Source organism: Spinacia oleracea, chromosome 6, assembly GCF_020520425.1.
Source record: "Spinacia oleracea cultivar Varoflay chromosome 6, BTI_SOV_V1, whole genome shotgun sequence".
Taxonomy (NCBI): domain Eukaryota; kingdom Viridiplantae; phylum Streptophyta; class Magnoliopsida; order Caryophyllales; family Amaranthaceae; genus Spinacia; species Spinacia oleracea.
In genome coordinates, this window is record NC_079492.1 from 125,241,651 (window position 1) to 125,267,039 (window position 25,389).

The 25,389-nt window shown below is 37.2% G+C and overlaps 2 protein-coding genes across 5 annotated transcripts in view; both read left to right on the plus strand.

The window, feature by feature from the left end:
* The first annotated feature begins 2,121 nt into the window (after window positions 1–2,121).
* LOC110774706 (pre-mRNA-splicing factor cwf23-like) lies at window positions 2,122–2,746 on the plus strand. The gene is given in 2 exon segments (XM_056831231.1): window positions 2,122–2,549; window positions 2,551–2,746. Coding segments are annotated over 2 exon segments (624 nt in total).
* LOC110791102 (uncharacterized) overlaps window positions 2,603–25,389 on the plus strand; it is a 29,989-nt gene continuing 7,202 nt past the window's right edge. Inside the window, exons 1-4 of one of the 4 annotated variants that reach the window (XM_056831227.1) lie at window positions 2,603–2,742; window positions 3,126–3,378; window positions 21,683–21,765; window positions 21,863–22,022. The gene's annotated coding sequence lies outside the window, so the exon portion shown is untranslated. Of the gene's footprint in view, window positions 2,743–3,125; window positions 3,379–21,682; window positions 22,023–25,389 lie in introns of all 4 variants that reach the window. The other 3 variants (XM_056831226.1, XM_056831230.1, XM_056831228.1) reach the window with 3 other exon arrangements.

Sequence of the window (25,389 nt, forward strand, 5' to 3'; positions counted from 1 at the left end):
CCACCTCGTTTCTTCTCATCCCACCATTCAGGAAATCCAATCAGCTGATAACAAGTTTCTTCCTCATGACCCTCACGGTTGCAATGACCACAAAATCTGCCACTGACATCTCCCGACCTCGACCGAGCCTTAGTCTCGACCTTGAACGCCATGACACTCTCCGGACCTCTCGCAGCCTTGGCGCGCATGGTCTCGGTATTCATAACCGTCTGGTACGCCTCGTCGAGTCCTGGCAACGGCGATCGTGCTAACAGTTGTGCACGAATGGCTTCATAGTGATCATCCAGGCCAATTAGGAAATAGTGCAGACGATCTTCATCGTGAATGTCCCCCACCTGCTTCGCTATATTACACGTACAACCCGCACATACACACCTGGGAACTCGTGCATACTGTACGTACTCCTTCCATACCTTCGACAAGCGGCCATAGTACTCCATGACGCCCTCAGACGTGCCCTGCTTGCAACCACTCAGAGCCATCTTAATATGGCAGACCCTGGTGCCCGACACGACGCAGTACCGCGTCCTCAAATGACTCCACAACTCGTGAGCAATATCAAAGTCCTCCAGATTCGAACGCAAACTCTCGTCAATGGTGTTTGTGATCCAAGACACCACCATCGAATTGACCGCAATCCAATGTTTCATCTTCGTCTCGTCCGTAATGGGCTCCTTCACAGACCCATCAAGAAAACCAAATTTGAATTTTGAAATCATCGAGCGACGAACCGCTTTGGCCCACTCATCGTAGTTCGACGCTCCTCGAAGTTTTACAGGGGTGATGACAATACCGGGGCCGTCACCTGACCCAAGATAGTAGTCCAGATCGACGGCGGCGGCGATTGTCTTTTGTGGTGGCTCCTCGTCATTACCCATTGTTATGCCCTAGGAATTTGTAACTCCTCAGAACGCAGTACTCAACAAGCGAAGGAATTCGCTGTTCTCAAACTCTCTCAAACTCGTGCGGAAAAAAAATCTAGGGTTTTTAACCTAGGCTCTTGATACCATGTCAAATATTGTGTAATCTCGTATCATTCTCATTAATAACACACGTATATATAGTACAACTCAGTTACCTAAACCCTAGGTATACATTAGGTAACTTACCATAGTTAGGACTCTACAGAATATTCACAGAATAATATCTAATATCTTAACATATCTTAACAGAAGCCTGCCTCCCTTTGGATTCCAAGTTGATTTTCTAGAGGTGTACCCGTCATCCCATTCCAATTTAATAATTCTTTAAATCTCAACTTAACTCTTTCCGTAAAGAACAGAGTACCCGTACAGTTTAGGTCCCTTCGTGTCTTGCTTGCTTACGGCGATAGCAACTCTATTGTCGCCTCCAAAAACCACACGTTCATGTATCACCAGGAAAAGGATGATCAAGTCAAGGAGATTAAACTAAGCACGAGTCTTGGTAATGATTCTATTATTTTTAAAGATTTTTTAACAAAGGATTATTTAAACTTCACCATTAATATTACGGGTCCTTTTTGGACTAATTGGAGAGACAATGTGACGGTTCATACGTCCACTATGAACCTCTTATGCAAGGATATCAATGTTAGACTTACACATTTTTCATACAATCTCACTACCGGCACCATGACTGGCCTTCCGATCCACTGCGAAGACAGCTCTTATGATTATTGATCTTAACTAGTGGCATTCGCATACGTACATAATTCAATACTTTATTTTATTTTAAGTACTTCGTATAATAATAGAATAAAAACAATTATGGGTCTTAATTTTCAACTGTTTAATTTTTTCATTTTTATCTTTCATCAATTTATATTATGTTCTAATAGTACGTAGTAATATTTGCATGAATTATTTTAACTTTGAATAGTTTTTTCCCCATCATTTCTAATACGGTTTTCGGAATAATTTCCAATAACATAGTTGCTTAAGACGGATGACATGCATCTCTTCTCCATTATATAAGTCAGCTCCCGAAGACATTTTAGTAACATTACTTTTCGAGTCCATCATGTAATTTACAAAAACACCCTCCCCAGTTTCACCCAACTACCCTTTTACTCTCAAAACCTACACGTCAAAAACAAAGTTCCCTACTGCTCTTCCTCCGCCGCTTCTCTGCTTCACTCTCATGTTCTTTCTCTCTCCTCCCTTCACCGAAAGATCTCAAATCCCTTATTCCATGCTTGGCTTAGTTCCAGGAGAAGAAGCTTCAAAGCTGACTGAGCAAGAAATCTCCTCGGCTTATCGCAAAAAAGCCAGAGAATCACACCCTGATAAAAACATAAACGATCCAGATGCTCTTGCCAAGTTCCAGAAACTCCAACTTTCTTACGAGATTCTCAAAGATCCCAAAACCAGGAAAGAATTCGATGATTTACTCAGGGTTCGGAGGGAGAAAAAGGTCCGGGACAACAAGAAATTCGACGCGAAATGACGTCGGATGATGTTGGATTTGGAGGGGAGAGAAAGGGCGTCGTTTGTCGACCTTGAGAAGACGGCCCGGGAAGAGGATGAGGAGGAGGAGATTACGAGGAAATTGGATGGGGAATTCGCCCGGTAAAGCTATGTTTGCCAAAAATCCCGTATTTCCGAAAGAGAATGTGGGCGGCGGCGGCGGTGATGGTAGTGGTGTTACGTTGGATAGTAGTAAGGTGTTGAAGGTGAATTGGGAGAAGGGTTTTTCGGAATACATTGCGAGTCAATTGAAGGAATTGTTTGAGAAGTTTGGAGATGTTGAAGATGTTATGTTGTAAGTGTTGATTTTTGTATTCAATTTCGTTGTTTTTTGCCATTGTGTTTGAATTTTGATTGCATTTTTGCGTTAATTATTTGAATTTGGTTGTTTAATGCCATTGTGTTTGAATTTTGATTACATTTTTGTGTTAATTATTTGAATTTGGTTGTTTAATGCCATTTGTGTTTGAATTTTGATTGCATTTTTGTGTTAATTCTTTGAATTTGGTTGTTTAATGCCATTGTGTTTGAATTTTGCTTGCATTTTTTTTTGTTAATTCTTTGAATTTGGTTGTTTAATGCCATTGTGTTTGAATTTTGATTGCATTTGTGTTTGAATTTTGATTGCATTTGTGTTTAAATTTTGATTGCATTTGTGTGTTGATTCTTTGAATTTAGTTGTTTGAATTGATAGGTTGCTGCCACTGGAATTATGATGATTGGTGATGTATCCAATCCATTGCTAGTTTTGCGCCGCTCAGCTCCTATCATTTGCAATTTGCAATTTTGCATTATTACAATTCCTTTGTTGCTGAGTTTATCGGATTGGTGTTGATTCATTAGTTAATGCACTCCATGTTCGGCGACTGGCCTTCACACGACCCTCACAACTTCAGCCAACTCCGCCCTTCTGATCCTGCAAATCCCCTACGTAAGTTACCCGCTTCATCTTTGAATGTCGTCGTTTTTTATTGATTGTTCTTATTTTCGTTAAAAATGGAGTTAATCTGATTTGGGTTTTGTTGTAGTTTGATTATTGAGTGATTGGAATTTGCCTAATGTGGGATAATTGAAGTTATCGTGAATTTACTTCTTCAAATTCGTCTGGAATTTTACTGAATTTTAGTCAAGTTAAGGTTTCCTACAAATGGGTGACTCAATTTTTCGTGCAAATTTAGGAAATTTGTGGGTAATTGAAATTATCTCATGATTATGCTATAAAAAGTATTAATTTGTCTCCTCAAATTCAATTAGAATTAGTTTGTTTTAGTTTAGCGAAGGTTTTGAATTCGTCCACCCGTTCTTTTACTTGAATATTTATTTAAGAATTTGATTCATCTACCTTATTCAAAGTTGTTGAGAAATAAAAATTTGATTGATTAGGCTACAGTTCTCAGTCAAATTTTATTTATCAAATGACTAAGGTTTCTGATAAATCTCAGTTTTTTCGTAAAGTTTTTTGGGATTTTTCTTTTGTTTTGAAATTTGGCGTTTTCCCCGAAATTGTTTCGATTTTAGAACTGGTGAATCTCGGGGATTTGCTTACATTAGTGAATTAAGCTTATATATATTTGCTAATATTAGTGGATTTGCTTAAATTGATGTGATGTGTGTTGATATTGTCAAAAATGGGGAAGGTTTCAAGCAGTTTGGTAACTTTGGGCCTGGATTTAAGAGGCTAATGATTGTAGGAGACATGGCGAGGAGAGTAAACCCGATGGTGGGATGAGTGTTTTTGTGAGTATGAAATACTTAGTGAAGTGTGCACTGTCATTTTAGCTAAGACTTAATTAGTGTGCTTTCTATAGTGTTGGGTCTCAAGGTGGTTCTTTGACTGTGGACTGTGGTAATCAGTTCTTCGTCTCTAGGACGAGACAGATTGATAAAGCTCTCAGCTTCCATCGCAGGATTTCAGTTCTTGATTTTGGCGCTTGAGTTCCTCTTTCAATCGTTTTGGCAGTTCTGGCTATTATGCAAGTCTGCTTAATTTGACTCATTGTTCATGCTTATTCCTACTGTCTAATCCTCAAGTCTGCTTAATTTGAATCATTGTGCATGCTTATGTCCACTGTCTAATCCTTCAATCTACAGACTTTAAAATGATGTAATTATGCAATTGGTAATGTAGATACATTGAAAAACAGTGCACAACTTATGATTGTTAATTTCTTCAAGTAGCAAACTACAATAGTGAGTAACAATTTAGAGATATATCTAACCACAAATCATTGTGCATGCTTGTGTCTACTGTTAGACACTATAAACTCCAAACTGAAATTGTTTGTTGCTGATTTCAAGTCAGCAAAGGAGAACTCAGCAAAAGCAGGAACTCCACCAGCACTATCGACCCCACCGCCGCCTCCTACGACACCACCACCATCAGTAAACGGTGTTTGCTGGTGATGAAGAGGTGGGTTAGAATTGGTGTTTGTTGGGGTGTTTTTCTGGGATGTTTTCTGTGGATTGACAACACCCCATATTGAAATTAATTAATGAGTGCTAATTTTTCTTTATTTTATTTACTTTTTTCTATTAGATTTTGGTTAGGTGTGTTGTTTTGGTGATGATTTTTGGTTGTAAGAAGAAAAGCATTTGAGTAAGCTGGCAACTTTGAGCTGATAAAAGAAGAGAGAGAAACCAAAATTAATGGAGTTTTGGCTTTCCAATTCAACCCCAACCGTGTGCATATTCACAACGAAAGAGAGAGAGAGAGAGAGAGAGAGAGAGAGAGAGAGAGAGAATTTGGGAAAATAGGAATTGGTTGTGAGAAAAAGTTGGAGAAATGGGAAAATAGGAAAGTGGAAAAATAGAAAACAGGCTTATTACATCTCCTTATTACTGACTTGAAATAAGCAATAGTTTCAGTTAGGAGTTAGTACTTTATAAACCCCGCCTCGAGAACAAATTGTCACTAATATAGAGACATATTTAACCACAAATCATTCTTTCTAAGTATCAGGATGAAGGTGCCAAGGCTATGGAAAGGAAGAGCTCGATAGTCGGTTTTTTTGCCTCCAATTACTCCATTTTTTAAAATTTCAATTGTGAAAAGAATTGTTTTAATCTTGAAATTTCAATTGTGACACTTTATTTTTTGCACTATTCACATAATCTACTTTATTTATTTTTGATGATCTATACTTTAGGAAAAACATATTCACTTGGGATCTTGTTAGATTCGTCTTAATGTATATTTTGGGAAAATCAAATTTTCATAAATTTTACTTATCGATAACTAAATATATTAATTGTTCAAGATATGCATTCGCAAGCGTGAAAAGCAAAGTGTATGTTTGAAATTTTTTCAAAATAATCCTAATAGACATCCCAATATATTAGGAACAAGTTGTTGATCTTTTTTAAGGCACAATTCACAATAAATTTAATGTGGTCCAAACACATTTAAGAATTAATGTTTCTTCATGGCTCTTGAATGTATTTGGTCACAAATATGTAAACACTAGACTTTAGCCCGCGAGGCACGAATTTTATTAAATTGTTAAGTTAAAATAATTGCTATGACTTGACAATCAAGTTGCTTGGAGGACATGACAATAGAAATAACATGTGATATAAATTGTACTACGGGAACCAATAACACGAGCTACTCTAATTTAGTAACAACGTACAAATCTTATTATGTAAGGAAACAATACAAGTATTTTTATAAAATTAGCTTTGACCAACATAAGTTGGTGGAGTTGGTGGGGAACTCACCTTGTGACTTGGAGGTCACAAGTTCGAGCCCCATCATCTGCGAAATGCTTGGGAGTGGCTCAAGCGATGACCTGCGGAGCTGGGCTGGTTAACCTGTGCTAGGTGCTGGTTCAGTTAGGGTCTCTTCTTCTTACCTATTAAAAAAAAAGGAAACAATACAAGCTATTCTAATAAATTCACAATAACAAAACATTAATCTCATTTTTTTGAAACATTCATCCAACGAAGGTGTTTTGAGCGCGAATCATTAATGTAAGTGGTGATGAAGGAATTAAAACTAAATATTCATACTATTTGGAAAAGGAAGAAACATAACTTTGTTAAAGGTACATAATTTATTTGCACTCCATGCTAAACAAAATCTCATCGTTTAGACTTTGGAGGCTGGCGAGGTTATGAAGGTGTGAATTATACAGAAGAGTAAAAAGAGTCACAGAGTAATATGATTCTATACATTATTATTTTGTAGTATCAAATAAGAATTGTATAGAAGTAGTGTTAAAATCCTTCCTTAATATCTTATATTTATCATATTACATAAAATAAAATAAGAAAAAAAAATCTAGGTGGCGCTCTTTATGTTATTCAAAAGTTCATCTCTTATATAGATAGTTAGATAGATAGAATATTAGATTGTTTAATTTTGGATGGAGTTGTATATATTAGTAATTGATTAATTAAAATATCTACGTGGGATCTAATTATTTATCTACGTGTCACTTGACTTTTTAATTAAAAAATAATTTATAAATCTTAGATTTCATTGGCCGAAACCATTAGATTTCCTACGTGGCGATCTAGTATTGGATTAGTGTTTGATTTTGGATTGAATTTTATTTTAAATTTTATTTTTAGTTCCTAGAGTGTTTGATTTTGGATGGAGTAGTATATATTATGAACTAATTAAAATACTTATATGACACCTAATTATTTTTTCTAAGTGTCACTCGACTTTTTTAATTCAAAAATAAATTAAACTAGATTTCCTACATGACACTCGACTTTTTTAAATTAAAAATAAATTGGATTTTAATAGCTCAGCAAATAGGCGTTGAGATAACTCTCATTCCCAAACCATCTTAACCAACCACCAATTGTGGTTTATTTATTCACATTAATTTATAAATGAATGCTAACATAAAGTCTAAAAAACTAAATTTTTATGTGACTTTTTATTTTCTATTGACTACGGAGTATTTTGGAAAAAAAAATAATTAAAGAATTAGACAATCATGAATAAACACGATGTCATAAATCTCATTAGCATCAACTACAAAAATGTCGGCTGCATATATCTAATTTGGTGTTTATTAATTTGAATCACTTGGTTCCACTATGAAACAAATTATACAAATTGTAAGATGGTGTAATTGAAAAATTATTTCTCATGATAAACGACGTAATGTATTTGTGTAGTAGAGAAACTTGATGGATGTTTTTCACTTTATAGTATAAAATATATTTATCAAATATTAGCAATTGAGACATCGCCTGGGCCACACACTAGTACTTCCAACGTTCTTTTTTAAATGACACAATTATTTAGGCACGTTTGCCAATGCACGATTTCAAACATTAATATCTCTAATTGTGGATCGGAAAAAATTATAAAAAGTTGATATTTAAATAATATTTACAGATACGAATCTAATAAGACCCCACACTACTATGTTATTTCTTATGTATAAATCACAAAAGGAAGTCAAAAGTGTTTGTGTGTATAGTGTCTAAAACCCCATTGTATCATATAAATAAGAACAAAAGAAGTATTAGATTAGAATGATGCATGTATGTTTGTAAAAAATAATCTTATAAAATTGTTTTTTTTTTCCTGCGAGAAAGTACGTTATCGTATACCTAATACGTGCAAATTTACCTTTCGTACAAGAGTTTACCCGGAGTAGGATAACTCGATACAACATATCAAACATAGAGTTAATAAAAGATTAAAACTCAAGTAAATTATGTGAAACGGTCTAATGAATTTATGAATATATTGACAGAGTTATTAATTAGTTGTAAAGATGGGAGGAGAGCGAAGCAGTCAGGCGGAACATTATCCAATTACAGAGCGAAACATTCCGTGGGGATGGTTGTGTAATTTTATCCTTTATGTTATCCTTTTTGTTGGTGGTATAGCAGATTAGCAGGTTTGACGTTTCTTATCATATCCTCCATAAACGTTGATGAGTCTCCCTTCAGATTCCAACTTGATTCTCTACATGTAAACCCTGTCATAACATCATCATCATCATCGTCGAACGACAGAACAACTACTGATCGTATCAATGCTGTGAATCTCGACTTAACTCTTTCTGTAACGAACTGGGTACTGTTATGGATCGTTTCGTACCGTACATGTCGCGGTCTGTTCCTATGTTTGAGGAGCGGTTATGGCTGAGTCATGGAAGACTTGTTGGGAAAGGTCAAAGAGGTTAGCAAAGATCAAGCAAACGGTTGGAGGAGATCAAGGAATCGGTTGAGCAATTCAAGGAGCACTACTAGCACAACTCCCTCAACAAATGCCGCACCAAAGTCCTATAAAAAGATCACCACTCTACAATGATAAGCTACTTCCAATCTCCATCCGAAATACCCACAATGAAACCGTTGCTGTCTATTATCTACTCCCTACACATAAGTGCCTCGTATCTCCTACTAGCCTAACTGATGCCATCTTTCTATTAAACCCATTCATTCTCACTAGCCTATATTTCTTACACTACTAGGGCCTTACGCCATGTATCATCACTGTTACATCACCTTCTCCAAGGATCCATTATTATTTGCCCAACATATCTTACCCAACATTCTAACCTACTGCCGTAAATATAATAAGCTATCTTTGATGATCCATAATCCATCTAGGTCTACCCCTCGTATCTTCTATGTTACTCCATACGTATGTATTACTGCGAGATACACATTTACATATATGCAGATATCCGTTGTACTTATATTCAATGGGCTTTTTATGCCAGCAACATAGTAGATTGGTGGACTCATGGCCACCCGCGGTTTTTATCCCTTTCGGGTTTTCCGCGTCACCATCTCTTGTCTCGTCTCTCTTTATTTTCTGCCCTTTATTTCATGTCATCTATTTGCTATATTTAATCTAGTCGTCTATGTCCCAACCAAAGGTCGTCCATACGAAATTTGGCATAAACAGTTTGGCGCCGTCTGTGGGGAGATGGCTAGATTTATCTTCAAACACATATCCACAAATATCCTCCCAAAACACAATATTCGACCCACTTGGGCTCACCAATAAAGTTACCGCCAGACGAGGGATTGTTGTCATACTGTGTCGCCACCATGAGATGGAATGACGTCAGGACACATGTCATCAACATGACAAGTGTCGTCGACGGGTCAGGTGTCGTCGACGGTCAGGTGTCGTCGACGGATCAGGTGTCGTCGACCGGTCAGGAGTCACCGACGGGTCAGGTGTCGTTGACGGTCAGGTGTCGTCGACGGTCAGGTGTCGTCGACGGGTCAGGCGTCGTCGAAGGTCAGGCGTCGTCGACGGGTCAGGTGTCGTCGACGGGTCAGGTGTTGTCGCCAGGCTCGTTAGTCGATGGAATATGGAATGACGTCAGGGTACATGTCGTCGCCAGATCAGGTGTCGACATCAGTAGGTGTCATCGCTAGAAGTGACGCGTCTGAGTGGTCGAATTCAACCTAGATGATGCATATCGTGACAACAACGGCACCAACGCTTGATGACATCGAAAATAGACGTCACGGACCATCATGCAGATGTCACTACAAACAAGATACAATATGAGCTGTCTCGTACCTTGATAAGATCTTGAGACGATTTGATCACTTGACGTCGCGAAAAGTATGGTATAAAACTCAACCCCAGTGATTTTGATTTAAGCTAATATTGTTTCTAGTCTTTGTTGTCACTAAAACAGATGCGAACACGTGACGTCATCCGCCAATGACATGACATCAACATAGTTTCGTCCGACGTCACCTCCAGATCAGTCGACGACGTCTCCAAAAACGAAGGCGACAAACGGAGATTCAACAACAAATTGTCGGCAATACTAGATTTTGTGGCTAACTTCAGTCCAAGTATCAAATAGGAGAATTTGTAGTTGTCCTGAAGTCGCCACAGGGGAGCATATAGTATACTCTATCTCATTTAATTTTCATATAGTATACTTGATTTTCTCTTTATATAATATACTTGGCTTGTTTTAATTTCCAAAAGCACTTTGAAATATATTCTATACGTTGTTATCCTACTTTTTGTACTAACATCGTCACCACTTGTCGTTTGATCATGTCGTGTCGCCAAGTATTGTCTTGTCTACAGGTATTGACGTGTCGCTTGGCTAGGTCATGAGTACATCAGGCGACCGACGTTAGAATGCAGGTGACAAGGTACTGTCTTGTCTATAGGTACTGACGTGTCGCTTGGCAAGGTCGTGAGTAAAGCAAGCGACCAACGTTAGAAGTGTTACACGAGGTCACGACACGACATGAGGTCACGACGATACAACATGACGCCACGACAGCAAGTCACGACAGCAGGACGCGACCATTCTGGTTACCCCTATGACGACAAGAAGTTTCTTGGCGTTAAACATGGTACGTAGAAGTAATTATCGAACATCTTTATTTTAACAATATATTTCTTCGTAAGTTCGCCAACAGATCGTTGATTGATACATGAATATCAATGGGGGCTAAAGGTACGAACATACTTTCGAAGTGAGTTATCTTTTATTTATAATATACACGTATTGTCGCTGCCACGTACATCGCAGATCGTGAGGGTCATCAACACAATCGAATGGTATGAGTGACTCAATTCATTTATTATTGACGTCAAAATTTTATAAACTAACACCTCATATCCTATTGAAATTTTCTCATATATCATCCGTGATAACTATTTTTCATTTACTAACGACATGAAGGAAATAATGCCCTTGGTCCAAGTATGCATTCTATGTTAAGTCTAATAAATGCGGTTCAGTATTAATTAACAAGTTAATAATTCAGTGAGATCAAGTGAGCTGAATGCCTAGCTAGAGGCCGCTTCAGTTCAAGTGGAATTAATGATATTAATCCACAGCTTACTCTTGACTGAACCCGTAGGGTCACACAAATAGTACGTAAACGGATCAAGTATTTAATGGCATTAAATACTCTATCTATGGATATTCGGAATCGACGGATCTTGGTTTCAGTGGGAGCTGAGATCGTCACAGGCAAGAAATGAATACTCCGGAAACGATGATATTACCGGAAACGGAAATATGGATCGTATCGGAAATATAAATATTATCCAAGTCGTAGATGTTGCCAGAAACGGAAACATGGTACGTATCGGAAAATATTATCGGAAATGGAAATATTACCAGAATCGGAAATATTGCCGGAAACGGAAATATTGTCAGAATCGGAAATATTACCGGAATCGAAAAATAATTCCGGAAACGGAAATATTAAATATTTGTTCGAAACGGAAATTAATTCCGGAATCGGAAATGTTAAATATTGTTCGTATCGGAAATAAATTCCGGAATCGGAAATTTAATCGGAAGCGTATCGTACGAATAAGCATCGGACGAGGCCTGCCGGACGAGGCCCAGCACGAAGCCAGGCCATCGCCCAGCAAGCCAAGCGCGCCGCACAAACAGCCACGCCAGGCCTAGCGCAAGGCCAGGCCCAGCAGGCCGTGGCAGCGCGCACAGCGCGCGCAGCGCGCGCGGGTGCTTGCGTGGGCTTGTGGCTCGCGCAGGCCTCGCTGCGTGGGCTGCTGCTCGTGCGCACGCATGGGCGGCCCATCGTGGCTGCCGTGTGTGCGTGTGTAAGTGTTTGTGTTCGTGCACGTTTCCTAAAACGTGCAGAGTTCGGTTAATGATTAAATTCCTAATTCTATTTGATAAATTAATTAAATTAGAGTTCTTGTAGAATTCTAGGTTTAATAAATTTGTATCTGAATAGGATTCCAATTCCCTTTCCATAACCCTATAAATATGTGGCCTGGGTTCACAATTTATAACGAGTTTCAAAGTATTCAAAGTGAGTTTTTGAGAGAAAAATTCAGCCACACATCTTGCTCAAAAGTGCCGAAAATTCTAGTACCTTAAGGGCGATTCTAGTTGGTCAATCTTAAGGCGGATCCGGACGTGCTGTGGACTATCTACAGAGGGACGACACTTGGAGTCCTAAAGACTTGTTCTGGTTCGGTTCGGGCGCAGCTAGGGAGGGCACGCAACAAAGTGTATGCATCTAAATTATGCTATATGATTATGTGTAAATAATATGTAATCCTGGGTTAATGGTTGTTTCCGCATGATTTATGTAATATCATATGTATCATAACCTAACACGACATGCCGCGACTATACGCGTTAGTATGTATATTAATGACAACAGATTACCTTGATCATGACGGTATGCCCCGACGCCACGAGATGGCAATGACCGATGACACGACGCCACCAGACTACCGAGAAAGCTAAGGAAATCGGAATGTCGAATGATCATCATCAATGACCATGATGACACATGAGACGTTTAGAGGTTGCATCATGTGGGCACGCATGTACGACGTCAAATATAAACGAACGTCATCATATCTGTGGCCGACTTCAGTCATGATATCTTCCTAAAGCCGCCACAGGGGGGCAAGATAGTACATACTCTCGTTCAGTTTAATATACTTGTTACAACTTTGAAATTTAACTGACGATGTGATACAATTTATTTTCATGATGATCTTGTCGTAAGATTTTGGTAACAGGTATGACGCTAAGACAAATGTACGAACATTGGGGGCTCAACCACTATCACATGTCGAAATAGGCGGATAAAGAGAAGTCATTGGGTTTCCCAAAGACGACAAGTGATAGGACGTCAACCGATTAACAAGAAAGGATCAACCAATAAGTCGACCAACGTTAGAATGGACAGTGTCAAGACCAGCGATGTGTCGACCTCATTCAACGTGACGGGACGACGCCAGATGTGACGACGGCGGTACAAGCGATGACAGTGATCTCAGGAACGAAAACAAGATCGTCGACGAGAGGTGTCACGACATCAGGACAATGCTGCTGATTGTAGAATCGTCATCAAGGGACAGTCAGCGACACGACGTAATTTCGTTACACGAGCCCATATTAAGTAATATCTAACACTTACTTCGTGCGTTAATTAATTTATTTCATTTTTCACTACACTGCGATTAAAGTTCAATTTCAGTTTTTGTTATCTGTCGCATTGAATATATCTTTCCAAACGCAATTATATTGTATTCGTATTTCATCTCACTTGTTTGAAAAGCAACGCTAACATCGCATCAAGCGAACGTCCACCTCTACCTTTTGTATTTTCTACAGATCACTTGTTGACCACGTCACCAACGGCAACAGCAACGAACGACATCATCAGAAGACGACATCAACGAACGACGCTATCAACTACAAGCAACGACGTCTCCATGGTCATGACCCTTAAACTTATTGGATCCCAACGACGACATGTCGCTTCTAAGCGCGACCACTACAGACGACGCCGGTGCTATTTATGTGCACGTAACTTCGTTTTCCGAGTACCTCACAGGTGACATCTATTCCACAACGAACAACAGAGACAGCGTAAACAACATTTTAAGCTAACGACGTGTATGCACCCTCGACGCTTGTCCAAACGCCTAACCAATCGCCAAATACAAAACAGAGAAACACACGTCTTTCCCCCTCAACACTGACGAAAAACAAAGCCGACCCAGAATGCTCATGTCCTACTTAAACTATTGTTCTGAATATCCCATAGGCTAAAGTCTCCTTCCATAGATTGCGCCATCCAAACATCTTATCCCTTGTCCTCGTGTTATAGGAAACCTCACAACCCTTCGACTCTTCTTGACATTCGTCATAAGGTTGCTTCGAACCATCCACTTCATTCACCTGTAACTCCGACTCAGTCGTATGCTACCTATCCTCACATGACATTGCAACCATCTAAAACGATTCAACCATACGCACACTCGACGCAACTTCCTTCTCTAAATTCTTCGCAAGACTACGAACAAATGAAGAGGCTTATATCGCCTTCATACGATAGATGTCGCACAACAGTGACAATAGAGGCACGCCTGTAAACATCAGACAACAGACTAAGATACGACAGTTGGCCATGACACATGTAAAAACATCAGACAGACTAAGATACAATAGTTGGCCATGACGCCTGTAAACATCAGACGACAGATTAATATACGACGGTTGGCCATGATGCATGTGAGCATAAGACGACAGACTAAGATACAACCGTTGGTCGTGACGCCTATAAACATCAGACGACAAACTAGGATACAATAGTTGGCCATGACGCCTGTAAACATCAGAAGACAGACTAAGATGCAAGAGTTGGTCATGACGCCTGTAAACATCAAACGACAGACTAAGGTACAACAGTTGGCCGTGACACCCGCAAATATCAAACGACAGACGAAGATACAAAAGTTGGCCATGACGCTAGATACCTAACTAACAGTATGTCTCAACGTGTTTTCGCACAGCTTTTTAAGAACTACACTCTATTGTCTTATGCTCGTTAAGAGAAACGATTCTTTAACAAGATGCCAGGTTTACATCTAATTAAGCTGAGGACACCAACGTCAACATGAAGACACCAATATACGCATGACGACATCAAGTGTTGTCAGAAATCATGGGTAACACCAAGTGTCGACGTCATTGATCAAGGTTAAGTACGGAAGACGACGGACAAGTCAAAGATAGTGACAGATTAGCATCGACAGCAAATGAACGTGGTGACAGACTTTGAAGATTATTTTCCTAACTTCCGGCTCGCTACAGTTAGGAAAATGGGGGCTATTGTTATGGATCGTTTCGTACCGTACATGTCGCGGTCTGTTCCTATGTTTGAGGAGCGGTTATGGCTGAGTCATGGAAGACTTGTTGGGAAAGGTCAAAGAGGTTAGCAAAGATCAAGCAAACGGTTGGAGGAGATCAAGGAATTGGTTGAGCAATTCAAGGAGCACTACTAGCACAACTCCCTCAACAAATGCCGCACCAAAGTCCTATAAAAAGATCACCACTCTACAATGATAAGCCACTTCCAATCTCCATCCGAAATACCCACAATGAAACCGTTGCTGTCTATTATCTACTCCCTACACATAAGTGCCTCGTATCTCCTACTAGCCTAACTGATGCCATCTTTCTATTAAACCCATTCATTCTCACTAGCCTATATTTCTTACACTACTAGGGCCTTACGCCATGTATCATCACTGTTACATCACCTTCTCCAAGGATCCATTATTATTTGCCCAACATATCTTATCCAACATTCTAACCTACTGCCGTAAATATAATAAGCTATCTTTGATGATCCATAATCCATCTAGGTCTACCCCTCGTATCTTCTATGTTACTCCATACGTATGTATTACTGCGAGATACACATTTACATATATGCAGATATCCGTTGTACTTATATTCAATGGGCTTTTTATGCCAGCAACATAGTAGATTGGTGGACTCATGGCCACCCGCGGTTTTTATCCCTTTCGGGTTTTCCGCGTCACCATCTCTTGTCTCGTCTCTCTTTATTTTCTGCCCTTTATTTCCTGTCATCTATTTGCTATATTTAATCTAGTCGTCTATGTCCCAACCAAAGGTCGTCCATACGAAATTTGGCATAAACAGGTACCTATACAGTTTAACTCCATTCAGATCTTGCTTGGCTACCCTGATGGAAATTCTGTTGTCGCCACCAAGAATTACAATCTCAACTATTACCAGGAACAGAAAGATCGATTTAAGGAAATTAAACTAATCATGAGTTTTGGTAATGATACTGTTATTTTTAAGGATGTTTTAACGAAGGATGATTTGAAGTTGGTGATTAAGATTTCGGGTCCGTTTTGGACTAATTGGGGATATTGGGGACAGTACAATCTACGACCTGTGACGGCTCAAAAGTGCAATATGAACATCTTATGCAAGGACATCGTGGTTAGACTTACGCATTTTTCATATAACTAGTTGTTGGACCGCGCGCGATCCCCCAAGATATTAAAATCGGTTTGCAAAATTAGTTGTATAATTAGGTTGCCTAATTGAGTGATTAAGAATTAATTTAACGAGCGTAGAATATAACTTAGTTACTAATCATAGTTAAATATTGTGATTTTAGGTCAATGTTCAGTTTTTAAAAAATAGATTTAGTTTCATTCAAAATATGGTTACAATATCTAACACAATTAGTGATTAATTTATTAGCCAATATCTATAACTTTATACTAAAACATACACCAAGAATGAATCATTCTTGATGTAAATTTTCCCATCAAAAATATTTTTCCTCTAAAAAATATCTACTTTTTTTTTTTCCTATCCTTTTACATAAACTTCGTACGTATTATGTCCTTGATAATGTACCAAAAACATACTTTATAGTCTATACTTATATAGAGTCCTACTCTCCTAGAACAATTAGTTTTCTTTGCTCCGGAAATAGAAAACCTAGTACTCCGTATATATATGTTTTTTATTAACGTTAACATCATTCAAGCAGGACAAGGAGTTCATTAGCATGACAATGCAAAGAATTGAATGATATATTTTCGCCAAAAATTAAACTTTAACAAAAAATTTAAGAAAAAACTCTCTTTCATTTTTAATTTGCAAAGACAGGGTTTGTCTTTCGAGCAGTTTCAGATTACATGTCCTATTTGTTTCTTTGCCATCATCTTCTTGATTTAGATACATCAACTCAAAATGAGTAATATTCTTAAGCAAAAAACTGAATTTAGGTGATATGGTAGAATAGATGCCAATTAGGATGTAAAATGGAACATTGAAGGAGCCTTTCTCTGCCAGGTTCCCTAAGACCTTTCTCTGCACGCGTTCTCCCTCTCAACTGAGAACTGATTGATTTCACTCCGTATGCTTCCTACAATTCACAAAACATAACCAATAAATTATCAGTCGATATGCTTTTGACAAATGCAACATAATCCTGCAAGTTGCGCACTTACCAAAAACAAATGCATCCTTATTGCCAAATCAATTCTAAAACCAGGATTCTTCTCAATCATCCCATATATTCATAGCGGAAATCCTGTCTGACAAAGAATCAACACCGAGAACAGAATGAACTGGCCATGACATTGGCACTATCAATTTCCTGTATGCACAAGTAGCAGAACCCATTAGGAAGACAAGTTCCTAAAGTTTTTCCGTCTTGAACTACTAATTACATTAACAAGATTTCTTATATTTGTCAAAAAAGAAAAGACGACTTATATTTGCATTTTTGAAAAAAGGGGATATTAGACATACCCTTGGAAAGATTTGTGTTTGCAACGATTCATGAAGTCCATGGTATATTTCCCAAACCAAGCATCAAGTTCCCTTGCAAGTGTAGGAATCTTGGAAGCTGGTAAGATGTCCCAAACTTTGATAACTTGAGTGTTCTTGAATTCTTCCATTAGGATATCAATGGACCAAGCAAGGTAAAATTTCCATCAACCGGGTATTGCTCCAACAATTCAGCTACTACGCCGTAAGCAGAAACCTGTTGCTTCCTTAGAGTTGGTACGCCACCCATCAGCTATTTTCTTCAGAACTTCCTGTACAACTTTCTTCCAGATGTTTATCCTTGCTGTCGATATCTCGAATCATCAGTGAAAATAACCTGCACAAAGAACAAAATTTACACCAAATTTTCCTGTGGAAAGGTAGATCACAGATGAATTTACATACCTTCCATCTTGCATTCTCGAGTTTCAGGGAATCAAAGTTGCATATAATAGTATTAGTATTAGCATAAGGAAACTTCCGATCATACCATATTAATTTCAGCTAATGTCAAAATAAAGTGTAAACTTAATCACAACCCAGAAATTGAAAACAGTTTCTGAAAAAGATTCTCTGAAATATATAAAGAACGCATCTTGTGGGATAAACACAAAGATTATCCATTAAAATCTTACAATCTCGTTGTGCAAATTGCATGGTCATACACTCTTCAATAAATTACAAACAATATCAAACTTGACTATATGTCTTCCCCTTGGATTTCTTTTGGCGCATAGGCTAATCAAGCAGTAGGAAACTGAAAAATAAAATAAAATTGTAAGATGTATATTGCGAGTTCAAGATAAAAAAACTGCCATACCCTCCTAGCCAATAAATGATTTCAAAGTCTTTCACATTTGTTCATTATGCAGCGTGATTCTCTCTTAAAAACTATATCAATTTCAAATAATACTTGCTAGTAACATTCAGTCTCATCTCAAGACAAACCTACTACAAGCAGTGGCAATGAAACCACTATCCTACAAACAAAATAAGAAAATGCATTATAGATTTACTAAGGCCTATACTGCTTGGATCATTTTAAAGCTACTCAAAATTAGATATACTAAGGCCTATATTTCTTGGATCATTTTCAAGCTACTCAAAATTAAAGATATTCATATATTTAAATCCCATATGTGAATATTTTTGATCAATGGTGAAGAAGATTTGTTGGTTGAAGGAAGCAAAGTAGCTCAATCGTAGTACAAAAGCATAATCACTCGGTCAATAAATGTTACAGAGGAGGAAAAAGTAAAGACTTCAGATCTTTTCATTAAAATGATACATGTGAAAGTAAACTGATGTTTTGTAATGCCGAGAAGCAATGGTGGAAAAACGGAAATGTATTTCTCAATAACTATGATTTTTGAATAGTGTAAATAACATGACATTTTTGAGATCTCTCTGTAATAATTATTCGAAATATAGACAAAAGAAAGAGATCTTTAAGAAAACAGATTTTGACAGGTTCAACGTTCAACTAACATCTATACTCTAATAATTATTGTGAAGGACGTGGAGAGAGAAGAAAGAAAATTACATTAGCCTTGGCCTCCACAGAAGTACCATGAGAAAGAAGCAGCTTAACAACTTCATTGCAGTCATTCTTCTCACGGCCATGTGTAATGGAGTATCCCCAGACTGCAAAAAAGCACTGTAATGTTAGGGGTCAAAAAAAAAGTCAACTGTTTGCTGCAACCTTATGCACAATTCACCAAAGTGCAAGCTCATACCATATTCCTTGCTTCCGGCTCAACCTTCTCCAATCCCATCCATTTCAGCAAAACTTCAACAATCTCAACATCATTGTAGCCAGCAGCAACACGAAGAGGAGTTTGCACCATCTGTAATTATAAGAAGTAACAAGTCACTCAACGGTTGCTGAAATCATAACTTTAAACTTTATGAAACAAATCGCATTCACTTTAGAATCACAGTAAACAAGGTCAATTCCCTAATATAGTCAAAGCCCATTAGGATGTCATCATTGATTAACAGTTTACTAAATTTAAAAGCAACTATTAGCCTCTATTGATGTAGCGTGATTCTGCGGCACATTTCTTTTGGAACTGGACAACCTGAAAGTGAAAGCATCATACTTTGCTCTTGGCTTTGCCTAAGCTTAGTAACTTTACAGTACATCCGAAAAATGCACCTCAAAATTTCCTCACAAAGATTACATGGACAAGATTAAATATCTTCAACAGAAGACCCTAATTTCATAACCAATTTATCAAATTTTGTTCTCCATTGGGTCAATTTTCGAATGGCGGCGCATCAAATGATCCATTTTCTTTTCATATCCAACACAAAGTAACGCATATTGCAACTTCAGCTAAAAATTTATTTTAAAAATAACATAAATTGAAATGCTGATCCAATTTATTGAACATAAACCATAAACCCATCCCATAAATCACATCAAGAATCCTAATTTAGCACCGACATATTTTACATCATCAAAGAAAACAACAAGAACAAATATAACAGACATTTTTAACAAAAATCAAAGCAAGCGAAAAATGGCATTTTCGCTCCCAACTTTGAACTAAATAACCTAAGCCACCATATGAAACCTTTTACATGTTTTATAAGCTTAGTTTTAACATTTTAAGACACATTCAAATGTACTTATTCACATTTAATGCTTATTGGGTCGTTATAGATCCTATTTTGCCTAAAATGGCAATTTCTTGCCCAACTTTGAGCTAAGGAACCAAACTTATCATTTAAAACTGTTTACATGTTTTCTGTGGCACATTCAAGGTTTCTAAGACTCATTCTAATGTACTTATGCACATTTAAGGCTCATTTGGTCGATATAGGTCATATTTAAGCTAAACTAAGGCATTTTCGCTCCCATTTTTTAACTAAATGACCTAAGGGCCGATTTTAAACTTATTACATATTTTATAAGCCTAGTGTTAACTTTCTAAGACATATTCAAATGTATTTATTCACATTTAATGCTTATTGGGTCGTTATAGGTTCTATTTTGCCTAAAATGGCATTTTCTCGCCCAACTTTGAGCTAAGGAACCAAACTTATCATTTTAAACCATTTACATGTTTTATGTGTCACATTCAAGGTTTCTAAGACTCATTCTAATGTATTTATACACATTTTAGGCTCATTTGGTCGATATAGGTCATATTTAAACTAAACTAAGGCATTTTCGCTCCCAGTTTTTAACTAAATGACCTAGGGGATGATTTTAAACTTATTACATGTTTTATAAGCCTAGTGTTAACTTTCTAAGATATATTCAAATGTATTTATTCACATTTAAGGTTTATTTGATCGTTATAGGTTCTATTTTGCCTAAAATGGCATTTTCTCGCCCAACTTTGAGCTAAGGAACCAAACTTATCATTTTAAACCGTTTACATGTTTTATGTGTCACATTCAAGGTTTCTAAGACTCATTCTAATGTATTTATTCACATTTTAGGCTCATTTGGTCGATATAGGTCATATTTAAACTAAACTAAGGCATTTTCGCTCCCATTTTTTAACTAAATGACCTAGGGGATGATTTTAAACTTATTACATGTTTTATAAGCCTAGTGTTAACTTTCTAAGACATATTCAAATGTATTTATTCACATTTAAGGTTTATTTGATCGTTATAGGTCATATTTTGCCTAAAATGGCATTTTCTCGCCCAACTTTGAGCTAAGGAACCTAACTTATCATTTTAAACCGTTTACATGTTTTATGTGACACATTCAAGGTTTCTAAAACTCATTCTAATATATTTATGCAAATTGCTTCCTGAATTGTTAAGAGTAATAAACCTCAAAGAATGATTTGAGATAATGGTGTCAAACCTTGAAAAAATCATGCTGAGGGCGTGACAGAACTGGTTTGTCCTTGTAAGCATTAAGAAGTCTCTTTTCAGTAGAACTCAACTGAAGATCCTCCGGATTTACCACCCCCGACAAGATTTTAAGTCATTCTCTGTAAGGAACCACTGATTTAAGCTTCTCAGATTCATTGTCTATCAGTCTGTGTATTAGGAAACGCTTTTCTTTAGGATAAACTGCAGTAAGTGTGAGTGTTTTAAGGAAAAAGTAGGTCAAAAAACAACTGAAATAAAGTACCTTGATGCTGTCTATGAAGTCTGATGGAATTTCTTGGTCGATTTTGTCAGATAGCTTGAAATACAGCACCAGACTTATGCCTTCACCATCGCTGTCACCCAGGAACATTGAAGGATTTATTATTGATTTTGAGGTAACTAATTGCATAGAAGACTTGCTGTATAAGGTAAAATATAAAAGAAGATGGGATTTTTTTGATGTAATGAGTAAATGAAGATGCTTATAAACAGATTGAACTTACTTGAAGAAAGTCTCCCCCCGGACCCTAAAAACGGAGGGTGAAATTGCAGACCAAGAGCCTGGTAATGCCTTCTCATCACCATTTGCACAGGGAATGAGCAATCCTGCTTGGGGACGTAACATGTGTGCACCTGACCACAGGTTTGACAGGTTGAGTATTTTTCCATCTACCACCCGTATGTAATAATCATGCAACAATTAGTAAAAAGGAAATCATGCCAAATATGAAAGTGTACTTTAAACAAACAAGAATGTTATGGATGATCCTGCTGACCTCCGAAAACACTGATAAAATCATCATCAGATTCAGATTCTAGTATGCTCACTGAATCAAACCATGCTTCTTCCTGGCAGACTCCTGCATACAGAAAAATATAATCCTTGATAAGACAATCAAGAATTCCTGACTCCAATCATGAAAGTGAAAAAGTACCATTTTCATCGATATGGTTCCAATGCACCTGAGTTAAATGGAAGGATTTATTAGAAACCTCAGATCTCCTGCAAGTAGTGGTGCCTCCCTTTTCAAAGTCAATTTGAACAAACTCGCTCACCGATATGGGGTAAAAACACCAGGACCTACTCAAAAAAGAAAAGGGAGTCAAGACAAACATTAACATCCGTAAACATAATTGTAACCAGTTTAGGAGACGTCGAGACTGCAAACTGTAGTAAAAAACAAAAATTATTCCCTTTATCCCAAAAGTTTATAATCTTAAGGGATGCTTTCTTTCTTCAACTATTATTAACAATTCAGTTCAATAAGGGGCAATTCAGGAAATTTTAGGCTCTTTTGACTCTCGTTTTAGGTTGGGAAAAGGTTTGGGGTAATCATAAAGTGAAAGACAGCTGAAATTTTGGGACACCCAGAAGGCCAGAATGCAGAAAGCTATGTAGATTGTTTACCTTTCTGCAATTGCAAGTTCACATGTAGGAGAGATGGCTTTTGCTTGACTGCTGAGAACAGCAGGTGGAAGAACACGGATTATCTTTAGCACAATGCAGTCTTTACTGTTGTCATGCCACACAGAAGCTGAATAACAGCTTGCTGAAGAAAAAGTAGGAGCTTGATATACAACAGCATTACAGATTTACAAGTGGCAATTCCCAAGCCTTGACGTATCCTACAAGGCCAGATATTGAGGATGAAGCAAATGATAAATTCCCAGCAGAGCCTGCGGAGGCGCCGTCAAATAATTTGCAATAAAGCAAAACATACTTTGGCAAATGATAAGCATGAGTGCATGACACACACTGCCTCAATTAATTAATTACCAGAAACTCCAAAATAAATAAAGTTAACTCCTTTAACTTCATTCACATGCAGACATTAATTAATCCAGTAGAAAATTTGTAGCGGCAAAAGGAATTGACTAACCCACCGCCAAAATGAACTTCAGCACTAAATAACAAATTTCAGTAGAACAAAACAGAAACTGGAGAAATAGAACAACAACAGAATTACCACTACAAAACAGCAACAATAGACACCAACATCCACAACACAACACATTCAATCAAGACCTAATAATACCCTATTAAAACAAAATCAGGGAACATATAACCAGGCTTCTCTGTTTGTCCTTAGCATTCATCCCCTCATTAAAGGCTCGCTCATTCAGTCATTTTAACCTCTTGATAACTATCAGATTGATCCAACAAGAAATTTCATCCCCTCGACTCTACAAAAGGGTAAATTTCTCCCCGCTTAGTGATCAAAATTAGACATCACAAGACTCACAAGAACAAGACACTACAAACACGATTAAAACACAAAGTAATATAATAGCCCAGTTAAGGACCAAGCAGCGGCTCCTATTCAATCAGAGACCAAAGCAGCGGCTCCTATTCAATCAGAAGAATTGGTTCTGTATTTTGTAAAGGCTGAGTCATACGGAGTAGTTTATTTGCTTTATACGGAGTATCATCTTTAGTATTGCAAGATACAAGGATGTGACTGCTAGTACGAAATGTTATACAAGTTCAAAGCAGAGTCTGCTCAATTAAGATTTAATAGTTACATATGCCATTACTAAGTGACTATCAAGTTACTATGCTTCCCATATAAGAAAGGTAACAAATTACCAAAAGTGCGAAGGTTCTGTATTTTAACTCCAGAATATTCAAACAGCCTAAGAAACTACTCAAAATAAGGAACCACTTTGAATATTATGGAGTTAGCAACTACTCCAGATAAAAGTGAAAAGGTTCTGCATTTTAACTAATAATAATGGTTCAAACTAAAGAACAAACATGATAGGTTAAAGATGATCTTTCAGTGACTTCTTCCATTTTATAACAGAAAGATATTATCCATGCCATCTTATAAGCTACAATCCCCATGAAGTTGTATATAGAGTAATTTAAATAACTGAATTAAGAGGCCAAAAATTAAAAGCATAAATCTGCACCCGCTTTTCTATGATGCTAATAGCAAGCTTGTAAACAACATTAGTTAATGTTCCCATAAGCTGATATCTATCACCTTCAGACCCAAGATTAATACAAATCATTAACCTTAAAACTGATAATTAATTGACAATTCATATAAATTATAAATGTCACAAATTCAAATTACAATCTCAACCAAACCTTGACAAAGAATAATGCAAAATTTTGGTCAAAAATAGTAAGTGTTAGACGAAAAAGAGAGAACCTGAGAATAAGAAACTGGAATGGCAACTGGACAAGATTTTGGTGTCTTTACCCTACTGCACTGATATTTAGATAAGCAACTATTTACTTGTGTCTTTACCCTAAATATTGCAGTAAGCACTAACACGTCGAATGTTGAATAAGCATTACCTAACTTCCTATACACCATGAATTGGATTGCCTTCTTACTGGAATGATATGCAACCCCGCCTAACACGCATATCTTGCATACCACACCTAAAATTCCTCTAAAATAACCTAACCTCCTTTATTGATCCCATATTACAAAGCATATCACTATACAAAGATCAGATTTTCATAGCATATCATTATAAAGTGCAGATCAGAACCCCAGACATATCTTGTGGTTTTTACCATTTGTCAAATAAAACCCAAACCATCAAGACCTCAAAAACAAACCCCATATCAGAAAGATGTAAACATAAACAAAGAGACGATAGCAAAACCTATAATACCTGAACAAAAGCATGAGCATGGGTAACATCCAATGGCCTTTCCCTTCAAGACAGTATACATTCAAAGAAACAAAATAACAAAAACAAAAAACTGAATTAATCATAATTAAAACGATAATCAAAAAAAATTCTTAGATTACCAATTCTAGAATTCGAAATATTGTCACAACAAACTTTACGATCGAAAAAAAAAAATTGAGTAGTACCTAAAGCAATACATGGAAAAGCCCTTGGTTCTGGAATCGCAAGATTGTTCATCTCCTACGCATCCACATAAATTAACAGCTACAATCAAAAATAGAAAAAAGGCAACTGAAAATCAAAAATGAAGAAAATTGAACAAAAGTTGAATCAATTGAAATCAAAATGATCCGATTTAATCATAA